At 50.9% G+C, this 16,269-nt stretch overlaps 5 protein-coding genes across 5 annotated transcripts; 2 read left to right on the top strand and 3 right to left on the bottom strand.

Annotated features, from left to right (window-relative positions):
• Positions 1-2,383: 2,383 nt before the first annotated feature.
• Positions 2,384-3,472, top strand: PFLUO_LOCUS1250 (uncharacterized protein; the record flags this gene model as incomplete). The annotated part of the gene is made up of 1 exon (XM_073778272.1): positions 2,384-3,472. One exon carries the CDS (start codon positions 2,384-2,386, stop codon positions 3,470-3,472), a length of 1,089 nt encoding a protein of 362 aa, XP_073635343.1.
• Positions 3,473-3,641: 169 nt separating this feature from the next.
• On the bottom strand, positions 3,642-5,546 carry PFLUO_LOCUS1249 (uncharacterized protein; the record flags this gene model as incomplete). The annotated part of the gene is made up of 4 exons (XM_073778271.1): positions 3,642-4,652; positions 4,709-4,743; positions 4,800-4,805; positions 4,865-5,546. The coding sequence occupies 4 exons, from the start codon at positions 5,544-5,546 to the stop codon at positions 3,642-3,644; spliced, it is 1,734 nt and encodes a 577-aa protein (XP_073635342.1).
• Positions 5,547-7,170: 1,624 nt separating this feature from the next.
• PFLUO_LOCUS1248 (bud neck involved protein) lies at positions 7,171-9,540 on the bottom strand (the record flags this gene model as incomplete). The annotated part of the gene is made up of 3 exons (XM_073778270.1): positions 7,171-7,218; positions 7,272-7,645; positions 7,698-9,540. The coding sequence occupies 3 exons, from the start codon at positions 9,538-9,540 to the stop codon at positions 7,171-7,173; spliced, it is 2,265 nt and encodes a 754-aa protein (XP_073635341.1).
• A 2,956-nt stretch (positions 9,541-12,496) lies between these two features.
• PFLUO_LOCUS1247 (Translation initiation factor eIF-2B subunit gamma) lies at positions 12,497-14,147 on the bottom strand (the record flags this gene model as incomplete). Its single annotated transcript, XM_073778269.1, has 2 exons — positions 12,497-14,040; positions 14,099-14,147. The coding sequence occupies 2 exons, from the start codon at positions 14,145-14,147 to the stop codon at positions 12,497-12,499; spliced, it is 1,593 nt and encodes a 530-aa protein (XP_073635340.1).
• Positions 14,148-14,601: 454 nt separating this feature from the next.
• On the top strand, positions 14,602-15,953 carry PFLUO_LOCUS1246 (uncharacterized protein; the record flags this gene model as incomplete). The annotated part of the gene is made up of 2 exons (XM_073778268.1): positions 14,602-15,285; positions 15,348-15,953. 2 exons carry the CDS (start codon positions 14,602-14,604, stop codon positions 15,951-15,953), a joined length of 1,290 nt encoding a protein of 429 aa, XP_073635339.1.
• Positions 15,954-16,269: the final 316 nt, after the last annotated feature.

Below are 16,269 nucleotides of genomic sequence, written 5' to 3'. Positions count from 1 at the left end.
TTAACTTTATCCATTGATTTCTGACCCGCGTTCTCCATTTAGCTTCTTTCTGTTCCTGATCTCAGCTTCGTTGTCAAGTCCTCTGGCTGGCGTATTCACACTCAAGGAATGGTGGCCTTGCTTTCTCGAAAAGCACCAAGATACTTAATGACCCAAGACGGACGAAACCTTTTCCTAGCGATCTTTTTTACTATAGTCAGTGTGAATTGTTTTATTAATTTCTCCACCTTACCCCATATTGTGCTTTGCTATATTCTTCAGCTCTAACGCATGGCCGGAATAGCAAAACCAAGCTCTTCTGACAGGACAAAACTACTCCAAGGAGGTTTTGGTCTGGATACAACAGTTCTATGGATGTGCTGGTCCGGCTGAACATATTATCGTTCGGACCATCATGTATACCTACCACTGCAACCGAATATGCCTATTCGTCCAAGAACTGATCAATGCCGGTGACCCCGAGATGATCCTCTCCAGTTACCCCTCGGTACTGCAGGATATGAACACTGTTGAAACGCAACTGGACCCTCTATCTCATGAGATATGTCTGCAGGGCCATGCAATCAATCACCCACTCGACCCATACACAATGTTGCCTACCTCACTCCGGCATATCGGTATTCTTCTATACCAAGACACCTTTCGACTGCAACTAGCATGCAAGGTACACCTGTTTCTACAACACGCTCTTCGCGCCCGTCGCTGCACACTACAGCAACAAACCCAGATCCTCAACGCCCAGCAATGCTGTCTTGAAGAGTTCCAAACCTTATCAAATCAAGTCCTGCACATGGTAGCCTCATTCTGCCAGTTTGACTCTCTAATCTTGGATCAACCAAGGCCCAATGATCAGGAGACTGGTTACAAAGTGGGTTTATGGGATGTAATGCGGCTCCTATGGCCGTTGAGCATCATTTGCTGGTCTACTCTTTCTTCTGACTGGCAGAGGGATTCGGCCACCAAAACTCTTGATATGCTACACACACAAGTTAAATACATATGATGCTCATGAAACATTTCGCTGCAATGGATAAATTTGGTTCAATTTTTTCTGGCGACGAAAAGACCCAGTGTCAATTTTGGGGTCAGTGAAGAGGGTTCGTATCCGTTACTTTTATCTTCGAGCTGATCACTGAGCAACCCTAAGCGCCCAGTGATTTGAATTGGGAGCCTCATCCTTGCACACGTATGGCCAGACAGAGAAGACCGCCGTAACCTCGCTAGGCAGGCCATTTGGCGCTATTTAGATTAGCTGAAGATACTCTGTACGCCTCTGAAGATTCACCTATCAGAACACAACATAAGCAGGATGTGGCTGGGCCAACCTGTAGGTTTGATTCAATCAACCTTTGAAAAGCAACACGTGTCTGTATCTTTAGTATATTTTCCGGTATCTACTCCAGCTTTAGAAAAAGAAATTGAGGTATGTATTTAAGGGATTAGAGAAGTTTAGGATTTCTTCGGCCGTTTGATTGTAACTAAGATTAAGGTGGCTTGGGTGTATCTCAAATGACTAATTTTATACTTTCAGCCTGATCAACTGTTGGTTCAACTCGACCCTCCTATTGGCCCACCTGCTGTCACTAAAGACAGCCAAGCCGCTATAAATGAGTAGAGAAAATCCCTACCGAATACGGAATACGGATGGGCGGACCCTATACCTACGGAAAGGGCGGCCACCCGGATAGGCAAGCCCCACCTGCCAGAGGAAATCCGCAACGTACAGGTGCGTATGTAGCGGATAATGCCTAGCAATGCTTGGCTTGCTCTTTCCGTTCTAGTGCAAGTCCGTATTGAAGTCCCTCAAAAAGTGAGTCTCCAACATCGTCTTTAACACCGTCTGCCAGAGGAGGCACAAGCAATAACGAGTGTCGCAGTAATCCTGAATAAGTATACAGTTTTGCTGGGATGAAGCAAGCTGAGGGCTCTGTAGCCTAGCAAAAAATTGATTTTGATCCCGTGATTGTGGGACATGTTAAGGCCGCAAAGACGGAGTTCCAGTCTGTCAGAGGTCTCACAGCTGCCGCCTAGGAACTCGATCGCCAGATGTTTACTTACGATATTACCGTTCCTATGAACAGTCAAGATACTGGCAACTACGCAGTAGTTAAAAGTGGTTTCATTAATCACTCAGTGCTTACTCCGCCTTTGATATATCATGCCCAATCAACGTCCCTCCCGAGCATGTCCCGAAATCAAAGTTAAAGCTACACCATGCTTTGTAATTCAGATTACAAATTAGCCATGTCTTTCGAGCTTCCTGCTAGTGTTCTACGTTCATATATTAAGAAAGACTCGTTAGCTCTTAATGGTCCAGATCTTCTTGAACATTTTTACCAAGTCCTCCTTTGCCGACGAAATCCATTAATACGGAGTGCTTTCCATGAAGGCATTTTGCGTGACTGCAGCCAAGGTGGCCGGGGTTGTTGAAAGAACACTTCCTAAGCTCCGTGATGACTATATTCTTGTTCGAGTGATCAGTGTTGCTTTGAATCCAACGGACTGGAAGCATATCGATTTTCTTGCAAAACCCGGTCAGCTAGTTGGATGTGACTATGCTGGTATTGTCGAAGAAGTTGGCAAAGACGTGCAAAAAGACTTCGTGAAAGGCGATCGCGTATTTGGCCTAGTTCACGGTTGTAACGACTTGCAAGAAGAAGATGGGGCCTTTGCAGAGTACGTTGTCGACAAGGGGGATACGCAGTGGAGGATCCCCAACAACATATCCTTCCAGCAAGCAGCTACTCTAGGCGTAGGTGTCTCTACTGTCATTCAAGCTCTTTACCAATTACTTGACCTCAAGTGGCCGAAAAATGGCCTCTCGTCTACCGACAATGAAGGCGATATCTTGATTTACGGCGGTTCGACTGCAACTGGATATCTGGCTATTCAGTTCGCCAATTTGTCTGGGTATAGGGTGATCGCCACTTGCTCACCCCACAACTTCGATCTTGTTCGCGATGCAGGTGCTGATGCTGTCTTTGACTATCGGGACCCGGGGTCAGCTGCTGAGATTCGAAAGTACACGCAGAACTCTCTTAAGTTTGCTTTTGACTGCGTGGCAACTCCAGATAGTGCGAATTTCTGTGATAATGCCATGTCAAGTGAGGGAGGACATAAAGCCAGCATTAACGGAGGTCGAGCAATAGCCCTTATGTCGACCCACGCCAGCATCGATCCCGCCACTATGAAAGAAGGAAATATCACAACTAGCTTTCCACTTGCCTATACAACAACTGGAGAAGACCTCAACAAGGCCGGCAAGTTCATTGCCGCAAGGTCTCAAGACAAGGCCTATATAATTGCGTTTAGCTCTTTGTTGGAGGATCTCTTAGCTGAAGGAAAGTTTAAGGCGATCCGTCACACGGTCCGCGGGCAGGGACTTCACGGTATTGCTGAAGGCCTTGCTCTGATGAGGGAAGGCAAAGTTACTGGCGAGAAACTAGTCTACAACATCGCGGATGCAGCTTAGAAGGAAGTTCAAAGTCATTATGTTTCACGCGTATAAAATTCCAGCATACATAAAGACGTGTCAATCATTTTCTCTGAACTTCAATAGGTTATAAGCACGGAAGCAAACATCAACATGTCTGCCCCGGTTCTTGGCTTGCCCGACCGAGCCGTCACTGTGAAATCACTGTTCAAATAGCAGGTAGAAACCCTTCAACAGCTGCAGACCAATCATCTGGGAAGTGTGAGCCTTCGGAGTTGCTCCATCCTCCTGCCATCATAGCTACAGCGAGGAGTAAAGCACCAGAGCTTGGCATATACGGTGTGGGGACATTGGTACCCCCAATAGCATAACCTGCATCGTCGAACTCGAAATTGTTGTGCATGAGATATTCAATGGCCTGCTGCGTATCTCCAAGTCTCAGGGAATTCATGGCTAGCAAGGGAAAGTCCCAGCCCCAGGCTTTTGGAAACTGCCATCTTTCCTTGATAGTCTCTGCTGTCTTGCGAACGACTGTCATGTCAAGCGGCGGTCCGCTAGCTGGCTCTGGTAGCCATCCGTAAATACCTGCCATGGCTGGATGGCTTTCGATCGTGATGTTCCCGGTCCACATATTTGGAATCCCTTCGTAGGTCGGGAAAGTCCCATTGTATACGGCTAATGGTGCGAGCTTGTCTAGCACCTCCTGCCATGCGCTGGGCACATTTTGCTGCTGACGTTGCTTCCAGCTTTTGGCCACATCGAGGCCAAATCTCCAATAAGCTATCTCGAAGGTTGGGTTGATCGTTGCATTGGGGCTGGTCTCCTCGCTAACTGTGTACATTGGGGGGCCTAGATCATAAACCCCTGTCGTATGATTGAACCATGCGTATGAGGCCATAAAGTCAGCAGTAGCAGTCAGTATTTCGTCCCATTTCTCCAAGACCGCAGCCTCGTTGTTTGGAAAGGCTCGAAATTCAGTCTCGGCAAAGTACATAGGATGCGGTTGCTGCCATATCAGAATGGCGTCGATGTATCCTGGAGAGCTGCGCCCTGTGGGGTCAGACATTTTCCCCCAGCGGGCGCCTTTGTAGCCTTGGTGGGCCGCGCGCTCATAGGAGGCCGGGAGAAACTTTTGATACATGCTCGGCTGGCTGCGCCACAACAAATCAAAGTGATTCCAACGAGCAAAATGCGCTGAATGCCAAAAGTACATCTCGAGCTGAGCGCAAATCAGTTGAAGGCTGTTTCCTGTCAAACAGAACAAAAGAGACTCACATGGAATTTTCCAAACCAGCCATTGTTAACCAGGCCTAGTACTCATTAGTCTGTGTTTGCCATTGAAAGCACTCATCCACCCAATGCTCACCGGACTCTATAGTCGCTATCAGCTGATGGTTTCTATGTTGTCACAATTCAACGCAATGTGCTTACCTTGTGGCTCGTAATCAGATGCCGAGTTTACCGCCAAAAGGTATTGGGATAATATGATACGTCGCTGTAGCTCAGTTGCATTTGCGTTGTCTGCAGCCGAAAGATCCACAAAGGACCCTGACGTCCAATATCCTCTCCACCATTCTGCAGCCGAATCTTCAATTTCGGAGGTAGACTTTTGGCATTTGGCGCCTTCGTTCAGGTTAAAAAAGGCCGTGAGGTGTAGCGTCTTTGACCCGGGTACTGTAAGAAGATACCGATTTGTCCCGTTCAATGGCCCAGAAACCTTCCCAGCTTCGCTCCACTTTGCATGAAGGAAATGGGCATTCTCATTCACCTTTTGCCGGATTGTAGCACTTCTTGAGGTACTTTTGAGAGTTGTTGTGACATTTGTATTGTTCCAATCTCCAACATAGGGGTCATCGAACATGTTCGAATCCGGATAGGGAAAATCAAAATTGATACCCAGCTGCCCTGACGATAAAAGATCCGATTCCACGGTTATTGCCACAATATCTTGATGTGGATCGACTGCTGTGGTCACTTCCACTTTCGATCCATTTAGAGCAAAGGACGACTGGAGATTCCCAGACCAAATATCCAAAAGTTGTGTTTTACTTTCAAGCGTGTCTTCGTCGACTGAGTTATCCTGGAAGTAGAAGCCAATGCGACCCAAATTCATACGGGTGGGATTGGCCACAAGCCATTCGCTGATATCCGGCTCAGCCGGATTTTGAATGTTATAATTAATCAATCGTCCGTGTGTCCAGTATTCCATTCCAGTGAAGTCTGGAAAGCTGCTTGTTAATTCGAGTTTCTATAAAATAGCACTGATTGTATGCGACTTGCCACTGATGTTGGTTTGCCCGGGAGTTGTGGGCAAGCTGGCATTATGCCAGCCCCATGAGGACAGTGTATTGAAGGGGTTGAAAGTTTGGAGACCTGTCACATCGGCTCCAAAAGCGAAGTTGCCATTGCCGAGCTGCAATGGGGTTATACTCGAGCTTGCATTGCGTCGTACATTGAAGTTTCGAACAATTCTCTCCCTGTCTATTGCTGCTCCACTTAACTGAAAAAACCACCCTACAAATAGTAAAAGAGAGGTCAAAGACATCACAGATAATATGAAGCGGTCAAGAAAGTATTCTGGAAAGTATATCTGGGTTGAAACGTAAATCCTGCTGAGATTCGATGTTTGAGAGAGTCCTTATGAGCAGATACATAAGTCTTCTAGGCTTTTTGATGTACGTTTTGAAGTTCATGTCGGTGAAAACTATACCGAGTGACGATTTGAAACAAAACTACGGGCCATTTACAGGCCGAGCGGGTGAGCTGAAGGCGATAAGGGTTCTGTTCTTGGGCCTTCAAGTTAGCTTCATTCTGTGGGGTACCCCGCACAAGAGGCAAGATGTTACCCTGCATCCATGATCAGCTCGGACTAGTGACCACCGTTTACTAGACCTGCTCATTGTGATCATCCTTTTATACGAATGGAGGGCTCACAGAGATGTCATGTGTAGGGAGGTAGAAGAACCATCTTTCATTTTTGTCAAAGGTTACATACAAAGGGTGTGCTTTGACCCGTTATTAACTTGTGTCGGGGTAATGTTTGAATCTAGCAGTATTCATCCTGCCTAGTACTCAGCATGGCCGATCGAGAGTGGAATGGTTGTCCCGAGTGTCTATCTCCCAATTCTGTTGGAATGTGCTAAAGAGCTCATGGGAGAATGGTAGTAGGAAAATAAATAAGAAAGCTTCATTTCCGGGCTTGATGTGTTCAAAGTCCAACGGACACAGAGAGAGATGTGCTAGAGAGAAAAAAGTAGACAAAAAGGAAAGAACTGCCAGTGCCCACGCTCCCAATACTCGATGACAATGATTCAAATGTACGATGCAAAAAAAAAGGAAAATCGAGAGACAGAAAAAGAATCGAGGTCAAAAAAGAAAAGAAAAGAAAGTGAACCACCGAGCCCGATTACATGGTAGAGAGGGAGAACATTCGTTAGATCAACGCCCAAAACAATCGAGAGTCGACAAAAAATAGTCCAAGCTGCGCGCACACAACCCAGTGCCGCAGGGAAGTCGGTTAGGAGACAGGCCGCGTTCGTGGTGTTCACTTTCCCTTAATGTAGAACACCAAAACGGGAGCCCGAAGCACCAATGCAGAAAGGTTGAAAAAAACAAAAGAGTTCGTCGTGGGTCGGAAATGTGTGAAGAATGCAACGCCTTGCAAATCGCCGAAAGTGATGCAGATCTATGGACAAGGACGTAAGGCCCGGGAGGTCGGTAGAATGCTCGACCGAGCCTCAGATGAAGTGTGTGTAGATCTTCGAATTCTCGTGAACCTCCATCTCCTGCACAGGCTGTTAGAAATATGACGATCAAAATATGGCGGGGGCAGACTCACCATTTTAAAGTTGTTAATCTCCTCCCGAATCTGCTGGGCCAGCAGAGGCGTCAAGCGATTACAAGTCGCAATCTCGCCGCGTCGATCATACTCACCACTCGGCCAGGTCTCGTGGAACTGGATACGAGGGCTGAACACAATGTTTCTTCCGGCCACCGCCTGTGGAGTGATGGGTGCACTCTTCGCCTCAGAGGCAGTGTACCGACCCTCGGTCGAGAGGAAGTAATCTTCTCCTGCGATTTTCACCGAGTCCGTGTGACGATGGGCGGAGCGCGTCGATTCCTCGGGGGTAGTCGGGGCACTGGAGTGCGGCGAGTCGATGGTGCTGTTGAGCGCATGGGCCGCCGTCGAAACATCCAGGTCGGAGTGCGTTTCTATGTCACGGGTCAGCATACGATTTCAATGACACTTTGGAAAAATACTCACTCTTGAGGATACCCTTCCGGACAGCCGCCAGAACCTCCGCACGCTCCCGATCTCCTCCCATAATGCTTTTACGCGATTGGGAGTTCTCCATCGCGATTTTGTCCTGGACAAAGTTGGATCGTCCATGCTCCGACCCACTGCCCTCTACTTTGGGAAAGACTGTACCGCCATGATGCATGTCCTGAGGATCAGCGTTGACCGCCACGCTCTCACGTTCAGCTTCAACATTCACCACAGAAATCTGAGGCATCGAAGGCCCCACCGTTGCACCCTCCGTCGAATTCATACTGGCGATAGACTTTGCCCGGAACAGACCCACGAGTGACCGGGTGGACTTTTTCATGCCCTTGCCCATTTTGCGAAGCATCATCGAGGCCGAGGAGGCCGTAGATGAGATCGACAAGTTGTCGGTAGATCCGGTAAAGAAGTGGCTCTGGTGGGAATAGATGCTTTCGCCCAAACCACCAGCTTCTTGTTGCTCGGCAATCGCAGCCTGCTCTGGGCCAAGTTCATCCTGAAGAGCTTCCCGGCGAGCCCTCTCCGCAGCAACTGCTTCACGCTTATTTGCATTGGTCTGTGCCGACGCCTTCAGGAGTTCCGAGGCGCTCCCAAAGGAGAAAGCCCGTCGCAAGCGTGACTTGCCGGGCCGCTTGCCCTCATTCTTCAGCTCGGTGAGACGTTTCGCTGCGGGAGAATCCAACGGAGAGGGAGAAGATTTATGTTCAGGATCGTCGGTGGTTTTTGCGGGTTGTGGGGATTGAGTGCTCGCAGAGACGGGTTGTGACAGAGGTGACGGCTTGCGTTTGATCTCTTCGGACTTGCCGCTTTTAATATTGGCCGAGGACGGGTCTGCAGCAGTCCCTTCACGCACCGAAGAAGTCGAAGAGTGAGCAGAATGATTGCTCCCCACACTCTCTCGCTGCGAATGGGCCGATTGGGGTCGACGGTTGGCGTCAAAGGAGATGAAGTCGTAAGAACCGGATGGGGGTGGGTTTGTCGGAAGCTGGAGCTGCAGGTTGGGATAGGTCGAAGAGTCAATATGTCCCACACTTCGGCGACGATACCGCTTAGCTAGCTCTGGCTGCGATCGGTCCCCATGGGACGAATCATCCACGCTTGAAACCCGACTATGGCCATTCAGTCGAAGAACGTTGGGAGTGGAGCTCAACGTGGCCGCTGGGTCCTCCGGTGACACCAGAGTCGATGCTTGAAGAGGCGACCCACTTGCTGAAGACGGTGATGGGGAAACAACCTCCGCACGTTGGTTGCCGCGGCGATATCGATTTGGGGAGGGCTTGACGGCGCCGGACGGAGAGGAGATGTTCATGACGGAAACAGGAGAGGGGATGTTGGCGGTGGACAGCGGACGCAGCTGCTGGTCACCCCTCAGCTGCCTTGAAGGGAGTGCACTGTCGTCCTTGGAGAAGTGGGAACGAAAGGAAGAGTTGGAGGAAGACGAGGTCGATACAGAACCAGCTGCAGGATGAGGTGCGACTCGGGGATGGGCACCGACATAGGCCGGGTTCATGGGGCCCGGGGCGATCGCTGGGGCAGAGAAGGTGCGGTTCTCTGGCCGCATGTGAGGCGACCAGGATTGGCGGTGTTGGGCATCGGGGGAATGTCCCAGGGTTGGAGCTGCGTAGCCGTAGGGAGCCACCACAGGGTAGCCTGCTTGATAGCCCCCCGAGTTGGCCGCATTGAAACCACTCCACGACATCGTATGAGCCCGAGAGCTCGGGGCTGTGGACTGGGAGGTGAAGGGGCCGGAGGAAGAAGAGGGACGCGTCGGGAGTAGGGGAATGGTGCCAGTCTGTTGAGGGAGTGTTTGAACCAACGCAGCCATTGTGGTTCTCTGCACCCAGTATGGAACGAGGATTCACGAGTGTCCGGGTCGGCTAGGATCTCGACAAGGCAACTCGCGGTGGATGGGGGGAGAAGGAGAATCGTGTGAGACGGGGTGGAAGAACGAAACGCGATGCTAAGAGTTCAGGGGAGTGGTCAGCCGGGTTGTCCACCACGAAAAGATTTGACGGTCGTCAACAAGGCATGGATAGGTGGAAATCGAAGGGGAAAGGGGCGTTGTGTCTTTTTTTTTGGGTCGGGTTTTTTTCTTTTTCTGCACACGTTGGGGTGGCAGATAAGACCGCGTCAGCCAGGGGGGGGAAGAAGAATCAAACCATACCTGTTCTAAGTTCGAAAAAGTATAGTGGTACAAGGAGGCAAAACGGATGCTTTGGATGCCAGACAGGGAAATGCACAAGAAAAGAAAAGAGGAAGCTCGAAACCAGGCGAGTCGACGAAACGAAGGTTGGCAGTGAGACGGAAAGGGACAGGTGACCCCAGGTATGCCCGGATGCCTAGAACGGGAGAGCCATGTACAAAACAGGGGTAAGGGGAAAGGGGATATGACAGAAACAAGAAAAGAAGGCAGAGAGAGAGAAAGAAGGACACCGGGAGAGACGGTGCCTGTGGGGGGGAAAAGAAGGGAAGGAAAGAGAAGGAAGGGAAAGGGGTGAGAGTGAAAATAGGAGGGGCTCTGCGGTCGGATAGGAGAGAGGACAGGGGCCGAACAGTGCTCGATGTCTGTCTAGACGGAACGATAATTATTTTTTTCTCTAGTAGTGGATTGATTGTGTATTCTCTTGTTGTTCTACTCTCTCATCCCGATCTCTCTTCTACAATTAGCATGGTGACTGCGGTTGCCTGTCCTCCTCGCAAATGGGCAGCCAGTCACTAACTACTGGTGGCGCCATCGAAGTGCAACGCCCAGGGTGCACGTGCAGGGCTTGCCCTCACGGACTCAACGTGGTTTGAAGACCGGAGATGATTAACTATTCTCTAGAGCTAGCTAAGTCCTGGCGGCAGCGTTCGTCGAGGCAGTTATCTATCTACGCAAAGGAGTTCCCGCGTGATCGACAACGCCGGCAGCACGAGATTGGAGCGACGGGCTAGTTGCTCACTGGTGTGTCCATCCCCACTTACGACCGTTCATTGCTCCGTCCGGATTGGCGTGTGGCAAGCGTGGATTTGGGTGGACTGCCTGCAAATCATCGAAAGGGGCATTTTGTTGCAACGCCCCATATCTGTGCGCGGGAATATTTATGATCGATGGGGCATCACCCCGATGTTGATCTATTATGTAACCCGCTGCAGAGAATAATGATGAATAATAATACATCCTAATGTCTCAGAAGTGCCCGGCGGAGGGCGTCTTGCTCCTCTATCCTATCCTCGAATGCATAACTCCTCCCGTATCCACCACAGGGAAGCACAGACACCACCCGTGGACAATTCCTTTTACGATCCACTCAGTGGGAGAGCGCAAAAGTCCACTTCTCCATATCAATGGTACGCGAGGTGGAGACAGATTCTGGTTAGCAGGAAAACTAACGGATATGTCAGCCCCCTCGCCGGATTATGCCACTAACTAAACGATAACGAACTAAAATTTTCTCTGGTCCGGCTTTAATTGCATGTCCGAGCGCGCTGCTAATTGACGTCCGGGGAAGCAGAGATGTGGAGTGCTAATGACGATCCCAGCGTTGGGCGTCTCTTCTTTTGTCCGGAGGCGACGTAGGCCCATCCATGTACGCTATCTAGTAGAACGCCACGTCGCAAGACAATTCTGGATCTGCTGCCACGGTGGATGTGAATGTATAGAAAAGGATTCCCTGCAGCACCGGAGTTTGGGCCAGCCTTGTTTTCTCATGAGACACAATCGGTAAGATATATATTTCCGATAGTAAGCTCTGCCGCTTCCGCCCCGCAATTCAAAACGCAAAATACTTCGTTCTCGTAACACTTGCTTTTCCCGATCCCATTGGTCCTACCATGTCCACTTACGTATAGTAGTCTGCAGGGCCTAAAAAGTAGGACCCAAATTGGCGTTTTTAACTCGAAACGCCGGTAACGCCAGCCGACAAAGAATAACGAATCCCCCAACACGCTGGGACCTATCATCGCCAGAGTTCCAAGCACTGACCCGTGCTTGGTCCCGAGATACGGACGGTGTACTGTAGATTGTTCCAAGATCTCTTCTTTCCACGGGGATCAATGACGGAGGAATCCGAATCCCCGGCCAGACGACCCTAACTACAGCCAAGTAAACAGGCAGTGTGCCAAGTCGCTACCACTACTACATTCCTGGCCCGGATACGACACGGTCATACATTCCCACTACTCGAAGCGAGCAAGCCGACAAGCCCTAAGTAAGTTAGATGATGGCACACGCCATACGGATCGGCTGATTCACCCTCTCACATCATCAGCATTATACCCAGAATGAGCACTCGCTTAACTGTAGTCAGCCACTCGCGTTGCCCGCCGATAAGATGCGCCGGGTGTATTCTCCGCGCTGCAGGACCTCCCGAGGGGCAACCAAACGCGACGGAAAAAGGAAAAAGAAGGAAGAAATTTCCGGAAATAACCTTGAGGCTCCCTTACAGATGATTCACCACATCCTAGTTCCCCGGGCACCACGCCCTAACGTGCGCTTGGAGGCGAGAGTCCCACGGCAGATATGTCGGCCACATTGCAATTGTACTGGTACAAGGGCACTCGAGCTGAGGCGTGGGCCCATTGACAATCGCTCCGGCAGATCCCATGATGTGGGGGACTGCGGTGGTCTGACGACACTGCGCAGGGCTGAAGTCATTGCGGTGATAGACAACCCCTTCTATACTCTTTGGAAATGCATGCGACCTCTGTAGTGGGAATAATGAAGTCTATTTTTGAGGTACTCTTCAAGTCATATCCATCTCAAATCATCAAGACAGTGCACTGCACTGTACTCCATAGATCTAGAATCCAAGGTCCTGGTCGTCATCAAAATCCCCCGAAACATCCATGCCATCCTCATCCATACCCTCGAAAATCATAAACTTCTCGTTCTTGGCTTCGGTCTCATCAGGGATGGAGTTTCCATGCTGTACCTCCGAATCCTTGAGGACGCACTCGCGGCCGACATTGCTGCGCTTGCCCAACACACAGCCCGTTAATTGGGCCCGGGGCCCAACGACAGCCCCATCCATCAAAACACACCGCTGCAGTCGAGCGCCCATCGAGATCTTGCAGTTCGCTCCGATCACGCTCTCCTTAATAACGCAGCGCTCTTCGATAGTCGTGTTCTCGCCCACGAGGCAGTCGCTCTTCGTAACCGTGCTCTTTTGCGCAACGTTGGCCGTCTCGGCGATTTTGGTGTTGAAGGCAAAAGGTGAAGCCGCGGCACGGCCAACCTCTTCGATAGACTCGAGTTTGGCTAGGCGAAGAGACGTAGATAGAAGGATCGCAGAGCTGTCGACGCGCCGGACCAATGGAGCAGATGATAAAGATGAATGGGTGTAAGCCAACATGGGTGGGATGATCAATTCGCTCTTAGCTTCCGAGCCCGGACCCTTGACACGGGATGCATAAGCGACTGGGTTCTCCGAGTAGATATCCGTAGTGCCGGTTTTCGTCGTAGACATGTTGGTGAGTGATATTTCTTGCTCGATATCGCCGTCGTCACTGCCATTTTCTCCGGCTGCTGAACTGTGGCTTTCCTGCTGGAAAATCTCGTTCATTTTCAACTTCTCGCCCAACCCCATTTGCCACTCTGACTTCGCCCACCATCCCACCAAGTCTTCGCTGACGCTTTGAAACTTCTCATTGAGCCGTGCAAAGTCCTTGACCCAGTACGGGAAGACATAGATGTGAGCGTCGCGATAGCTGGTCAGCATCTTGACCTGAGCATGCCTCTTCACCAACGAGTGACGGATCAGCAATCCCTTGTCTTCCTCCATTTTCTCCTTTAGTGTATCCATTGGCATTGAAAGAACCAGTTTTGAAAGGCCACGTTCCGATCGGTTGTCAATCTCGTCTCCTTCCAGCGGTGCCATACACACAAAGTCGGTAGCCTCCTTCTTAATGCTCTCCTCCCGGCCTTGTGTCGGGTAGAAAACACTAAGACCACCACGGCGACCTTCAACCATCCAGGTCTCCAAGAAAGAGATGCCAGGGATCTCGCAAATGAGATCACACGGAAGAAGAAGAAAGTCGGATTTGATGCACGCCTGAACTTCCGGAAGGCGAAGAAGCTCTGCAGTGCCTGTAACCATGTCTAGGTCGGCAGGTGCCAGAACTGACGGTGAAGGGGACGGTAGGCTAGTGAGATGCGGATTTTGGGAGAGCGCGGCCTCGAGGGCTGGAACGGCGGTTGGGGGTGAAACCAATGTGATAGAAGTGATTCCCATTTTCTTGCACCATTCGATAGGATAAAAGATCTGTGGCCGGTTGGCTATCTGAATCAAACCCTTGGGGTTCTCCTCCGGGGTTGAAGTGAAAGTGTTGAGGGATACACCGGGCCCTATTATAAGTAGAATTGTTAGCCACAGCCAGGATGTATCGTAATGCGGTACACCAACCGCAGAGGATGAGAGCCTGCAGGCCCGTAGCTGGAACAGGGGGTCCCATCGTGAGCTTCAATGGATGGTGGGGGTTGCCGACAAACTACTGAGGCCGGCAGCTGTGTGCACAAACGAATGTGAGTCGGATATGAAGATGCACTCAGGTATAACCCAACAGTATCAATGAGCCCTGGTACAGCTCTTTACCCTGACACAGCTCTGCAACCCGTCGTCGCGACAATGACTCGATCCCGCTTTGATGCTTTTTTTGACCGCATCACGTGCTGATAGCTGAGTCATCCCAGCCTCCAGATTTAAGGGAAATGCAAACAGCGCAAACCACAACACCGCGGTAAACAGAGATACCAGCCACATGGTTTCCGAGGTTCATCTTCTTCGCCTCCCCAACTCCTTTGTCTTCCTCCTTCCTGCCTGGAAGAGGCCTGAAATGTGATTTCGGGTGTTTCTGCGACCGCGTTTTCTTGTCTCCTGAATGCGCCACGTTTGATCGACTACCCGCAATGTCCTACCAAGATCCTCGACGCCGCCGCGGTGGAGCCGGCGCCGGCTTCAGCTCTTCAGGCAGGCGCACTGCTACAGGATATTGGATTCCCCTGGCATTGACCGTTGGAGTTGCTACCCTCAGCATTGCGGCCTGGATCTGGAGCGAACGAAATGACGACGACGACGAAGACGATCGTCCCCATGACAACGGGGAGAGTCCATATCCTCCTCCTGGCACTGTCGGAAACAACTTCCCTCCACCTGGCTACGGGCCCGGAGAATATGCGCGAGGCACAGGGGCAGAGGTGATACCCGGGCAGGGTGCATATGACCCCAGCATCATGGCGCGCATGCAGGGTGCTTTGCGCCGAACCCCCAGTCCGCAACAGATCTTCGACGGCGCCAGCAGGAGAGTGGTGGCCGGCGTGACTGCTGCGGGTGCCTTTGTTGGTGGCGCTCTCACATCGATCCGGGAAGAAAACCGAGGCGAAAACCGAGGCGACTTTGAGGACCACTCCAGATGGTCGGAAGAGGCCCAATCCCGAGCGAACGAGCGAAGTCAGCAAGCGACCTTGAGTGGTGCTTTGCCAGGCCCCGCGACAGCTACCGGCCAGTCCTCATTTGGCAAGAAGAAGACCGTCGCAATCGTTGTATCCTCCCTTTCTCCCGCTGGTTCCGATGAATTTACCTCGGGACATGCTGTATGTACCTCCCTCCACACACGCACACACACTCTATCAGTGATCTTTGCTAACAATTGCAGTCTATTCTATCCCACCTTCCGGAACATGTTGACATCGAGACCTCGAGAATCTTCGTTTTGATCTATGCCCCGGATCTGAAACACGCCATTACCCCAGGAAGCGCTTCCCAGCCGACCATGTCTAGCGCCTCATCATACTCAAACATTGCCCACGAAGATGCCGCGTCTTCTGGTGAACTTCCTGCTGGTGATGTGCCTGCCGAGGAACTCGAAGGCACGTCCCCCTTCTTCAGGACTTTGTACACCCAAGGCCAGACGCTGGTCGAGAAGGAAAGCATGATCATGCCATTCAGCACCGCGACTGGATATGTGCACCTTGTGCGCCATCTCTCCCCGGACCTTGTCTATGTTCAAGAATCTCTTGCTGGAAACGAGGGTGACGCGGTGCGACACATCTCGGGATGGGTCCGTCAAGTCATTGTCATCGTTGGCGGTGAGGGTGGACATGGCGGTCTCATCGATAGCGATGAAGAATCCGCTCTGGCCGATCAAGGAGAAAACTGGTGGCAGGCAGAAGGCACCACCGGGATTGGGAAACGGATTGATGTCGTCGACGTGTTGCGCATTGGCGATGACTGGCGCCGACGAGTTCGCGGGTTCGACTAAAGGTGTTCTGGCCATGATATTAATGTTTGATACTTGACCCCTAGCATGTCTATACTATTTTATGATGTTTGCCCGTGCAATTCAATATAATCCAATTTTATACTACTTTTCTCGTAGGGCAGAGTACAAGAGTAACACTAAACCCAAAACGGAAACTGCCATCACCTGACCGCCCGCCGGCTTGGCAGTCATCCACTTCCTCTGCACTCCATGCGCTCTCCAGGCCTCTTCCCCGACCACGTCCATTCCTCGCGGCTTCATTCGATGGGCACCCTCGTTTCCTCTCTTTAGACTGCCGTCTGCCAACCGGTTTGCA

Source organism: Penicillium psychrofluorescens, assembly GCF_964197705.1.
Source record: "Penicillium psychrofluorescens genome assembly, chromosome: 1".
NCBI lineage: Eukaryota > Fungi > Ascomycota > Eurotiomycetes > Eurotiales > Aspergillaceae > Penicillium > Penicillium psychrofluorescens.
The sequence above is the reverse complement of the archived record's forward strand: the minus strand, read 5'-3'. Positions and strand labels throughout refer to the sequence as shown.